The 12,814-nt window shown below is 48.2% G+C and overlaps 2 protein-coding genes across 2 annotated transcripts in view; one reads left to right on the top strand and one right to left on the bottom strand.

Annotated features, from left to right (window-relative positions):
- The window catches only part of LOC135819544 (uncharacterized), a 9,833-nt gene extending 3,130 nt beyond the window's left edge, over window positions 1–6,703 (bottom strand). The window contains exons 1-2 of the mRNA XM_065332770.1: window positions 6,392–6,703; window positions 244–500 (exon numbers count right to left, since the gene is read on the bottom strand). Coding sequence (XP_065188842.1) covers window positions 244–500; window positions 6,392–6,657 — 523 coding nt within the window. The 5' untranslated portion in view covers window positions 6,658–6,703. The remainder of the gene's footprint in view (window positions 1–243; window positions 501–6,391) is intronic.
- A 271-nt stretch (window positions 6,704–6,974) lies between these two features.
- On the top strand, window positions 6,975–12,273 carry LOC135819543 (uncharacterized). The gene is made up of 4 exons (XM_065332769.1): window positions 6,975–7,492; window positions 8,475–8,737; window positions 9,458–10,230; window positions 11,921–12,273. Exons 1-4 carry the CDS (start codon window positions 7,203–7,205, stop codon window positions 12,053–12,055), a joined length of 1,461 nt encoding a protein of 486 aa, XP_065188841.1. The 5' UTR covers window positions 6,975–7,202; the 3' UTR covers window positions 12,056–12,273.
- Window positions 12,274–12,814: the final 541 nt, after the last annotated feature.

The following is a 12,814-nucleotide window of genomic DNA, read 5'->3' as shown; positions in this document are numbered from 1 at the left end:
TTTTACGCTATGGAGAGTGTAAAAAATGAACAAAATCCATGCATTATGACGTATGTGTATGAAATGAACCAGTTACCCCTATAACAATATTACCCTTATAACAATATTTCTTGGTGTGACGCAAATATCGTTATAAGGGTAGGTCGACTGTACTATCATTGAGCTGTAGTACTTCAACCACACAGAAATTATTCTCACGCGCATACACAACTCTCTGCTACAACACACTGAGTGGTCACTAACCGGCAATATAGAAGTCCAAGTTGGCGTACTCGGGAAACTCTTTGAACCAGTTGACGAGGAACTGCAGGTTCATATCGGCCACATGGCTGTCATTGGTCTTGTAGTGTTTGCTGGGTGAATAGCTGAAACCAACACCGACGGGAGATTCCCAGTACAGCATGTGTGCACACTTGCTCCACCGATGAGCGTTCAGCTCCAGACGCAGTGAGCTGTCATTCGTCGGCATAACTTGGAATGTGCCGACTTCGGTGAAATATCTGTAAAAAGAAAAAGAAAGAATTGGCCAGCAAGTCAAAAAGAGTCTGGGAAAGTGTGTATGTTGTTGGATGCAGCTCGCTCAACGCCGAACACCTTACACACACGCATGCTCACACTCACACAGACAGACACACATACACGCACGCACACATGCCCCCCCCCCCACACACACACGCATACACACACACAAATGGTTGCACACGCCTTGCCTTGTTCTCACATATGCATGCGCACACATACGCACACACGGTCAGCTCGTAAACTTTCATTAAGAGGCCAAGAATGATCCGTTACATGAGTGCTGCATGCATTAGTTGATCCCCTATTTCCATGGCTTATCTCATGAACAACAGTATGAAACATCAGTAAGGATAAAATGCTCCCAAATTTCACACCACGCTCGACAATGTGGGTAATGGGCTAATTGGTGATATGCGTGACGAGCTGCATGATTGTACACCTCTGCATGGGCCCTGTTCCTGTATAGCAAAACAGGCCATAACTGGCTGGAATTCAACTAGAAATTTGCTAGAGTCACGCGCCCCCATTTCCAAAGGGGCATATCAGGGAGTCGTACTATCCTAGGAAACAGTATCGGCGAAACGTGTCCTGACGTCAGAATTAGAAGTGCTATTTATATAAATTGAGTACGACTGACGAGGTTAGCCCCCTTGTCGGGCATTGGTTGTGAGACTTACCACCTCACCCTCGCCGTTAGGCGCTGCATCTGCCACCCTGGTATCACAGGCATGGTGGTGGCCTGGCACAAGCAAAACTTCCTAAGCTGGTTGTGTTTCTCAACGCAATTGCATAGCCGGTTGTAACGTGGACGTGCAAACTTTACTTTACTTACGACTGATTTAGAGAAGCCAGCAAGATTTTGACCTCCAAGAATCCGTGGGATTTTTGGGTTTGTTTCTAAAATGTCGAGAGTGTGTTTGATACAGTTAGGGGAGGACCATCCAAGGAACGATCATGCGTTCTACGCAAAGCTGTTGCTATCTGCTGGAGTAAAACCAGGAGATGTGAAGCAAGTAGATCTAAATAGTAAATGGCCCAAGTGGATTCTGCAGAATTACATTTTGCAGCACTGAAGTAAGGGACAATGTTGTGACGAAAGGCCTGCAGGCTAACGGAACGCCTTTGACCTTGGTGGTTGGAGATGGTGCTGTAGTGTCAGTCCATGCTTTTGGCGTGGCTGAAGACGTTCCCCTCCCTTCCACTGTCTCTGCAATCGAGAAATTCGGCACTGTGATCGGCAAACCAAAGCGGGAGGTGAAAACCATTGAAGCCTGTACCTTCACCACTGGAACGGTGTACGTCAGTATAGTACCGACCGTAGCTGTCCCCTCTGTGATTGTCTTGCCTGGGTCACACCAGAGAATCCGTGTATGGCACAAGGGTTAGACTCCAACATGCTATAAGTGTGGGTCAAGCCACCACGTGTCCAGGAATTGCACTCAGCAGATGGAAGGTGGCAAGAACTCTGCATCTGGTACGCTGTACTCCAGTATGGTAGGGTCAAGCGCACGTCAAGCCAACAACTCTGTGCACCACAGCTCTGAACCCCAGCCACCACCTCCGGTACATGGTGCCTCGAGTACATCTACGGATGCAGAGTTAGAGATGTCATCTGGACCTCGTGAACCTTGTACGGACCCAGTGCAACCCCACGTAGATCCAAAGGAGAAGCAGAACACTGGGAATATATCGGAACTGTTGCAGCAGGCTCGCAATGAGACCACCAGTCAGAGCAGAACCCCAATGCAGGATATGAACAAATTCTGCAGAGGAAAGACAGCTCGCCAGTCAGCTGACGCTGAGGGCTTCACCCTGTCTTCTGTGAAACACACCTTCCCAGCACAGTCCAGGACTGCACTGCACAGCAATGAAGGATTTCCTTCATCTGAAAGTGATGAACTGCCAGTTGGAAATTCAGATTCACAAGAGGATGCAGACAGCAGCCTGGCGAATGTTACAATCGGTGGGATAACCTTTGAGTACTGATTTGATCTTCTTTTACATAATCTATGACAGAGTCAAACCCAACTGCCAGACTCACGGCCAATAACGTCAAGTCTCCACTAAATCCGAACGCCACACCATTCCAACCAACTCTATCAACGATCATCATCTCATTCCTCAATGTATGCAGTATAAGAAACAAGATTGATGAGGTGCAGGAATATTTAACTAGACGCGGCATCCATATATTTGGTATTGCGGAGACCTGGCTGAAACCCTGCATAGCCGATGGAGAGTTGACAGTGCCCCACTACCGTCTCTTCAGGAAAGACCGTGTAGCTCGGCATGGTGGGGGAGTGGCAATATACTGCCATGAATCCATTCCAGTACGGAGGCGGCATGATCTTGAAGTCCCGCACTTGGAAGGCATGTGGATAGAGATCTGTTCATCACGCACTCCGGTGCTGGTTGGTTGTGCCTATCGACCGCCGAATCAGCCTGTTAGCTACTGGGATGACATGGAAGAGGTACTACACAATGCTTATCAGTGTCGGCATGAATCCATAGTCCTAATTGGTGACTTGAATGAGGACTGTGGAAATACACCTGCAGCCCAGGGCCCACATTTAAGCAACCTGATGGCCCCGCTTGATCTCTAGAACTATGTTTCTTCACCCACTAGAGTGACCAGTCAGTCTGCCACCACACTTGACGTGTTCCTATCATCAAGTCCCATTTCTGGTACCTGCGAAACAGTCCACCTGGACATTAGTGACCATCATGTCGTGCTAGCACATTTACCTGTAAAAAAGCTAGTACCCATCACTAATACTTTGCTTCGGGTCAGCTGACAGATGTATAAAGTAGACTGGAATTGCTTTCAGCATGATTTGAGCACTTCCCTGAACACACTACCACTAGGATATAGATGCTGCTGCTACTAATATTATAGACAGGATAATGGCTATATTGGACAAACATGCTCCACTCGTCCAAGTACGGAAAAGGGCTCGTCGACCTTGCCCTTGGGTGACTGACGAGTTAGTGAAATGTGTCAGGAAACGAAATAAATTGCACTGCCAGCTGCAACGTAACCGGTATGATGATAGTCTCCGTGCCCAGCACAGAACTGCTCGTCCGACTGCCCGGCGAATGGATCGGAAGCTGAAAAATCTGTACTTCTTGCATCAATGCACCACTTCGAACCAGCGTAAACTGTGGACCAACATGAGCACAGTAACTGGACGAATGAAGAAAGAACAATCTGCACAAGCCCTTTACAGGAACTCAGTCAGACTTTTGGTAATGTTGTTCATGATCCTACGAGGCCAGCTATCATCCCAATACCGTGTGAACCGATGCCTGAAAACAGTCTACAAGCATTCCACCCTGTGTCGGTTGCAGATGTTGCGACATACTTAAAAGTGGTGGACCCAACCAAAGCAACTGGCAGCGATTCAGTCCCTGGGATTGTCTTGCAGAAGTGTGCTCGCATTCCAATTCCTCGTTGTCTCGTGGTGTTCTGCCAAAGTGCTTCAAACACTCCCATGTTAGTCCTCTCTACAAATCCGGTGATCCTTCATCAGCAGGCAATTACCGCCCCGTACTTCTGCCCATCATGTCCCGTATTCTCGAGCAATGCGTCAAGAAACAGTTAACTGATTACCTACACCAGAATGAACTCTACCCACCTACCCAATTTGCTTACAGACCCCCCCCCCCACACTCCACAGAGGATGCATTGGTCTTAGCAGTAAACCGGTGGCAGGCAGCCAGGTCCAGGCGGGAGTACACTGGCATTGCTATGCTCGATATGTCGAAGGCTTTTGATCGAGTCCAGCACGCAAGACTTCTGGACGAGCTTTACACCATTGGCATTGGGGGAGTTGCCCTCCAATGGTTCAGCCATTACCTGAGTGATCGAACACAACAAGTTCGTGTGGTGGACAACTTGTCTTCTTCTGTTAACTGCACAAGGGGCGTTCCACAGGGGAGTGTTCTTGGGCCGATTTTGTTTGTGCTTTACACTCGCCAACTGGGTTCTGTGCTACCCCATGCTGTCCCTCATCAAGAGTTTGCTGACAATATTATAATTGAATACTCGCACAACTCAGCACAACTCTCACGAAGGCTGTGACGGATGCTGCACTTTGGCTCAATGATATCGGCCTGCTCATAAATGCCAGCAAAACACAGGTCTTGTTTATCCAGCCCCGTGGAGCAACTGTCCAACCACCTCCTGTGTTCTGTGGCACTGATAAGCTGGACGTGACATCCACAGCGAAGTACCTAGGCGTTGTTGTTGATGACACATTGACATGGAAACCTCATGTAGAGCATGTTGTAAGAAAGACTGCGCAGACTGTTGGCCAATTGTGGCGGCATGGGCGGTGCCTAACACTGTCGGCACGCCGGTCATGGTACATCAGCATGATAACCAGTCATTTGTCCTATGCATCGAATGCATTTTACCCCAGCCTTACAGCCGCACTTCTCAAGAAGCTCACTAAGATCAGTAAATCGGGCATTCGTGCTGTTCTGCGCTTGCCACCTCGTACCCCAACTGCGCCTCTCTTTATCCGCCTTAATATTTCCTCTCTTGTACATCTTTATAAGGAAAAGATTATTGTTTTTGTTCACAGATGCCTCCACTCAAATACAAGCATTCTTTTCTCCGATTTTTTCATTGAATTAAACAAACAAGATCAGGCTATTCGTCGCAACACCCGTGGCCAAGTCACGCACCTTCAACAACTACCTTTTATTCGGGGCCCTGCTGGGCGGTCGCTGATACAGTTTATGGGCAGCATTTACTGTAATATGCATCCAGCTGACATTCGAAGCCTGGGCACGGCACTGCGAATCTAAGGTTACATTTGAGACGGGACCATATTGATGTACTGTCTGTCACCAACTGACCTTTCTGTTTCATCTATTCTCCAACACCCCGTATTCTGCATGTTATATTCTACAAACTCATAATTTCTCATAATTTTTCACAAAACGCAGCATATTTTCTATCAATTCATAAAATACAACTGTCATGCCCTAGATATTACTTGTAGGTTAATCTTCATCATTAGCCATCCATGCAATTTTTTCATCATTTCTAAGAACTGGCCCCTGGCCGGTGAGAAGGCATCCTTGCCTGTAAATCTCATGAAGTAAAATAAAACAACAACAATTTATGCGATCTATACTGCATGCAATGCGTGATTCCGATCCTGACCAGTGATCGTAGACCGCAAACTCGGCGCGCATCAGTGACGTCATACGCGAGCGTGTATGAGTCGGCCTCACCCATATCCAAGTGCACTGGAATGCAAAGTTTGGGGAATCCACGTCATGTCATGGTCCACTCGCCGGAGTTCCCTTCCTAGATGCTATGATTTACAGATAGTAAATCTGGCTTTGGAATTTTTTTCATTGCTATCAGGTTCACCCTCATTAACTCTGTGCTGCGCTGATGAGTTCACAAAGAACGAAACAGCATGCTGTCCGCAGATAGAGTATGATTCACACAGGCAAGAATGTACACTTGGCTCTATGCTTGGGTAAACCAAGGTTAGACACACAGCGACAGCCCACTTTTTAACCAGAATAAGACTGAAAAACCAAAGTAATAATTATTGTTATGATAATTGGGGAGTGCATGCGCAAAGTTTCTTGCCAACTTCCAAAGCACCCACTTGTACAGAATTCACCGAGATACACACCCTGCTCATTTCTATTTTCAAAGTCGAATTAGCGTTTCTGCGGTATTTTTCAAGTTACAACGGACTTGACTCCACCAGCGATTCCAAAACTAAAGACAATTTGAATTCGTAGACAATTAATAATTATTTGAAATTCAAAAGATCAATTTTCAAATTTTGAATGCAGAGGTAAATTTCCACAGACAACTATGCAGCGGTACAATACGTACCCCAGCAGAGAACTGCATCCTGGACCGCCCTGCACCCACAGTACCAGGGGCACTTGGTCCTGCTGGCTTGGACAGTTGTTCTCGCTTTCCACGAACACGTAATGCATACGACCAGAGTCTATATCCACGTATCCACTGTAGTGCTTGGAAGGCAGCGGGCCCGACCAGCCAGGCAGTGATTGCACAACGGCATCGCTGTGGTCGCCATGGACTGCCCCATTGCACAGGCAGACGAACACTAGCAGTGCCACTAGAAAAGCAGCCATGATACACTGAGAAGGTTGACAAAATTGTTGTCTTGCATGCTGTGCATGCAGTTCATTGTAGTTTTGCTTGTGCATGGCACGTGTGCAGTTTTGAATTTTCCGAGATCGTATGATTTTCACCGAGGATCCGGCTATGAGTTGTCCCGATACAGGATGAGTCCTTTCTACTGACTGTTTTTCGCCAAGGTTCTGTCCATGAATGGTCTTCGGGACACGGGTCGAGTGGGAAGCAGGCAGTAGCGCACATGCTGTGTGCACCAGGTCGGCAGTTGCACGGTTTCATTTTCGTCCTCTGCCTCTGGCTCTACATGTACCTCGCTACGGCCTCGTCATTTTTCACCTGGGTATCTGTCACTGTCATGATGGACATCAGGTGTAGCTGTAGCAAAACGCATCCAACAACTTTTAGCAGCCCATGTTATTGTAGCACCATTCGGTGGCTCTACAATCTTCTCGTCTCTAGACAGAAGTGTTGTTCCGGCCCGTGTGTCGATTCTGCCCATCCTAAGCCGGGTATGACGATGTTGCATTGACATGTGAGGAAAATGTCGAGAATCGTACCAGTTTCTCTCCTACTTATTTGCCTAGCTGCACAACAGTCCGAGACAGTCGCTGATAGTAGTTCAGACCCCCACAGCGATGCCGTTGTGCAATCACTGCCTGGCTGGTCGGGCCCGCTGCCTTCCAAGCACTACAGTGGATACGTGGATATAGACTCTGGTCGTATGCATTACGTGTTCGTGGAAAGCGAGAACAACTGCCTAAGCCAGCAGCAGGACCAAGTGCCACTGGTACTGTGGGTGCAGGGCGGTCCTGGATGCAGTTCTCTGATGGGGTAAGATTGGGCACAATTATGTAATACGTTTTTTGGTCGGTCGGTCGGGTGATCACTGAATACCAACCTTGGCTCTAAAGGGGAAGTTAAGGCAAAAATTAAAATTTCACCAGTTGTAGTCTTCGGGGCGCTGAGTCGAATGGTCGTGGTCCGAGAAAGCTGAGACGCTCCCTTCCTACTTGAATCCCAATCGAACTCGCGTACTTCCACCGAAACTGGGTGACTGCGCAGAAAGTGTAGCCGTCTTTCTTGGGCCAGACCGAGTGTACGGGGAGTGCTTTGTGCCTGGGTTGTGGTGTACAGATGTATCGCCAAGCTACGGCAAGGGCCCATCACTGCATACACGTACATGTATGTGCTGGGGCGTAGGAAGCAGTTTAATATTGGTGCGGCAAAATTGTGAAAGGGGAGTCCGGGGGTCCTCCCCCGGGATTGTTTTTGAAAATTGGGCCTAAAACCAGTAAAAGGCCATATTTTCATGCTACAGCATAATATAAGAAATAAGAATATGCATGCTGATGATACACCGCATTGTCGATGTAAAACATGGTTCCTGTAGAAGAGTCGACAAGCCATCAACAAGGTTGAAATGTTTAAAAAAATTCGAAAATTATTGGTCCGGCGACCGCCGGGCCTGCCGGACCGGTTCCTACGCCCATGATGTGTGGCCCGTTGACTATGGGCACATGTTATGGAGGGATAACGCGACAGCGGCCAAGTAAGATTTGCAGGTCAAGTGTCAACATAGATAGGGCATTGAGCACACACTCTCTTGGTACAGCCAGTCCCCCCCCCCCTCCCCCTGGGCTGCCCTTCCTTCCTTGGGTTCCCTCCCTCCCCGGTGCTCGCATCTACTCCGCGGGCTCCCCTCCCTCGTGTGCTCCCCTCTTGTCTGCGGGTTCCCCTCCTCTTCATGTCCCACGTCTCATAGTTATGGACATGGTGATGTATTTGTTTACTGTATACCATGGCTTGTTGACAGGTTTTTCACGGAGGTGGGGACGTTCCAGGTGGCCACCGAACATAACAATGACAGCTCACTGCGGCTGGAGCTGAACGCTCACCGGTGGAGCAAGTGTGCACACATGCTGTACTGGGAATCTCCCGTCGGTGTTGGTTTCAGCTATTCACCCAGCAAACACTACAAGACCAATGACAGTCATGTGGCCGATATGAACCTGCAGTTCCTCGTCAACTGGTTCAAAGAGTTTCCCGAGTACGCCAACTTGGACTTCTATATTGCCGGTTAGTGATCACAGTGGGCTTGTGTTTGTGCTTGGGAGAATGTAAGCTGCACATATCCAGCCGGGAATACTCGTATACCTCTATCTATCATTGGGATCTTGTGGCCTGACACGAGGGAAACATGGACGCAGTGAATGGGATTATCGGTCTTTGACCACTTTGTGGTGGGTCTGATCTACTCACCTCCCACCGCTTAGGAGCTGCATCTGTGCCTTGATCCGAGAGGGTGGTGGCGTTCCTGTGGATGCGGAAAAGTGAACCGTGTATTTTTTCTTTTTTTTTCTATCTTTCACTGCGTTCTTCGGCACATTCTGTCTCCCAATGACTAGTATTCCTCGATACAGTGTAATACTCTGCTTTTGCCTTCTGTCATGTGTGTATAAGTACGAGACTGGTCAATCTCCGCACAACTAGCTGTGGCATGCACTCTAGGAGACTATGACGATCACAAACTCTGAAGTATGTATGGCGTCCGATAAAAAATAGACAGCTGCACGTGAAGATCATTACTGGCAGGGATGATGATCAACTTGCTTGTTGTACATGTGCCATCTTTCTGGTGGTCCAGAGCCTCACATGGCAATGGGTTTTTGTTTTAGTTTAGTCTTGCCAACTTGTTGTGCCTCGGGATTTGGCAGCAGGATTGGTAAAGTATGTATTTTTCATGCGGTGCCCAGTGCCTTGTTCTTCTTTCTTTTTTTCTTTTTTCTTCTTTTGCAGGTGAGTCGTACGCCGGTGTGTATATCCCGATGCTGGCCACCCGCGTTCAAGAACGAAACGCAGAACACAGCCGACCGCACGACCAGGCCCGGATAAACCTGCGGGGGATTCTCGTCGGAAACGGCTGCATCGGGAACGCAATCGGAGCGTGCTCGGCGGCGTACTACCTGGTCTACGCCATACCGTACCTGTTCCATCATGCGCTGGTCGGCGATGCGGACTATGCCGGCGTGCAGAGTGCATGTGCCGGCATGAGAACGCCAGACACCGATGCTTGCGTGAGCGCAGTCAACACCCTGTATTCGCACATCGGCAACGTTGATACCTTGAACGTGCTCGGTTCGTGTAAGGTGAACATGTCCGCAAGCGCCGCCGATGGTGGTGCCGGGACAGCCGTGTCTCTTTGGTATTTACTGCGCAAGGGCACATCACATGGCGTGCATGATCTCCCCGACTGCCCAGTAGCACCGCTAGTTCAGCGGTATCTCAGACGGGACGATGTGCAGCAAGCACTGCACGTAGAACACTCAACACCACTGGCGGCCTGGAGTGGCTGCTCGGCCGACCTGCATGCATTGTACGGCGAGACGGTCACGTCGGTTCTGCCGGATTACGTGAACATGCTCGGCGACTATCGCATCTTGATCTACAACGGTGACGCCGACGCCAGCGTTCCCTTTACGGATAACAAGGAGTGGACGGAGAGCTTTGCTGCGCAGATGGGCTTGGTCGTGTCGTATCCATGGCAGCCATGGCTGACCGAACTAGGGCAGGTCAGTCACATGTGTACTCGTAATGGGACTGTTCGTACTAATGATTGTTTGTGTAGCTGTTTGTTTTAGGTATGGGCTCTTGAACGGATGTTGGAATACTGGCAGCTGAGGGATAAAGAAGGATACCGTATTTTCCGGAATATAAGCCGCATTGGAGTATAAGCCGGCCCAGTTTTTTTGTCATGAAATACTGACATCTCGTACCCTGTTTATCACCGTTAATTTGACCATTGTAGTTGAAGCCGCACCAACTAATCTATTTTGGGTGAATGACTGGTATTTAAAGTGCGGCTTAGACTGCGGAAAATACGGTAGCTAATGCATGTTTACATAATTATGATATCTATAGCATGGGCATCATCAAGTGTACATCAGTAGAAGTGTGCAACTCCGAAGCTGGTCTGGTCCGCGGCGGAATGCTTTCTTGACGTCTCCATTTTTAGAATCTATGATGCGTGTTGTACTTGTACGAAATGCGCGCGAAGCATGTGCTGGACGTCGACTTTCATCGCTTTCAAAGAAATGTTTTAATGATAGCTTGCATGCTGTCCTACTGGTAGGAATCGCGCTGCAAAAGTGCTTTTGGTTGAGAAATTTCTTGAAACAATTGTTGAGATGCGGTCTAGCAAAGTAATGGCGCAAAATGCAAGGCTATGTCCAGTGCATTGCATACGCGCAATTTTATCAATTGTCAAAATGGCCGCACATACTCCTGTCGGAGTGCTAGCAACTCTGTCCAAAGTGAATTTTGACCATGGCACATCAATCGTGGTGAGGTACTAATATTTTTATTAGTCTGCCAAGGCAGTGGAATGCATAATTCCATACACCATTTCCATGGTTACCATGGGCTGTTACCATGGAATTTCGTAGTATGCCTTGTGAGATCACGTCTAAAATTTGTGGACTCCTTCATTAGCCCCTGAGCCACAGTTTAGGGTCAAGTTTTAGGTCAATGTTAGAACAGAGGCCATGCAGAATATCTGTGTATGATGGTCCTACTGGTAGGACCAAGGTCTATGCAAGCTATCATTAAAAACATTTCTCCCTCTCCTGTACCTTTGAACGGTACTGGTAGTGCAAGATTAGTGGAACTCTGCCATGGTCAAGCAGACACTAGGCTTGCATATCATGATTAGTGGAACTCAGCCAGGGTCAAGCAGACACCAGGCTTGCATATCATGCCTCGTTCGATATGATCTCCGGAAAAGGTGATGCTAACAAAACATTTCACCGCTGGCCAAGCCAGGCCGAGTTGCACACTCTTGTTTATGTACTCTTGGTGTCACCCCTAACGAGGGGGAGGGGGGGGGGGGGGGTGATTAATGTCACTCTACTGTAAGTCGGCACATATTCAGCGCATATTTATTTTCGGCTGTTTTCGGCCTGATCATATTAAATTTTGGCCGAAAATTTGTTGCAGCCAAAATTTTGTTTTGCAAGGTTCAGTGTGACAGTGTATACAGGCAGCAGCAGTACAGGCCGGAAATTTGTTGCAGCCGAAATGTGTTTTAGCCCTGGGAGGCCGAGATTTGAATGGGCCGAAAATAATTTGTCGACTTGCAGTATGCGGTAAAACCTACATAGCGAGGGTGTACGTCCTAGCATGTAGGCTTTACTTGAGAGAAACAGAGGAGCGTGCTCACTGGTTGTGTTGGGTCGTGTTTCTCTCCCACCTGTTCAACCCTAGGTTGGTGGCTACATGACCGGGTACACGAAGGACTTCACATTCATGACGGTCAGGGGTGCGGGACACATGGTGCCCATGTTGAAACCAGCACCTGCTCTTGAGATGTTCACACGGTTTATTCAGAATTCACTCTGACGAAGTCTGCCGTGATATCAAAATTGTTCAGTGAGAACCTATTAGGATCATCTCCTCATTAATGCTTCGAAGTAGGTACCAAACTTGGTGTATAATATTGAGATTGAAGATGTTTTGCAATAATGATTGTAATGTTAATGAATACGTGTACATGCCTCGAACAAACCAAGATTTTGCCAAACTATATCAGAGCTTTCTTTACATTGCTCTAAAAATCACAGAGCAGGGAGAATGTTGACTGTGGCTCTGTTACTCTACAATCACAGAGCAGGGAGAATGTTGACTGTGGCTCTGTTACTCTACAATCACAGAGCAGGGAGAATGTTGACTGTGGCTCTGTTACTCTACAATCACAGAGCAGGGAGAATGTTGACTGTGGCTCTGTGTTCATGTATGCGGTAAATCCTGGGCCATAAGGAGTAATACCGGACCAGGCACGAAAGGGATCATGTTGGACTGCATATGTACACACCACGCGCAAGGTGATTTGCGTGCACACACAGCATAGGCCAGCCAAGCGTACACACACAGCACAGGCCAGCCAAGCGTACACACACAGCATAGGCCAGCCAAGCGTACACATAGCATAGGCCAGCCAAGCACACACACACACACACACACACACACACACACACACACACACACACACACACACACACATACACACACACACACACACACACACACACACACACACACACACACACCCACACGCACACGCACACGCACACACACACACACACACACACACACACACAC

Source organism: Sycon ciliatum, chromosome 6, assembly GCF_964019385.1.
Source record: "Sycon ciliatum chromosome 6, ocSycCili1.1, whole genome shotgun sequence".
NCBI lineage: Eukaryota > Metazoa > Porifera > Calcarea > Leucosolenida > Sycettidae > Sycon > Sycon ciliatum.
Note: the sequence above shows the minus strand (reverse complement) of the source record. Positions and strands in the feature narration are given on the sequence as shown.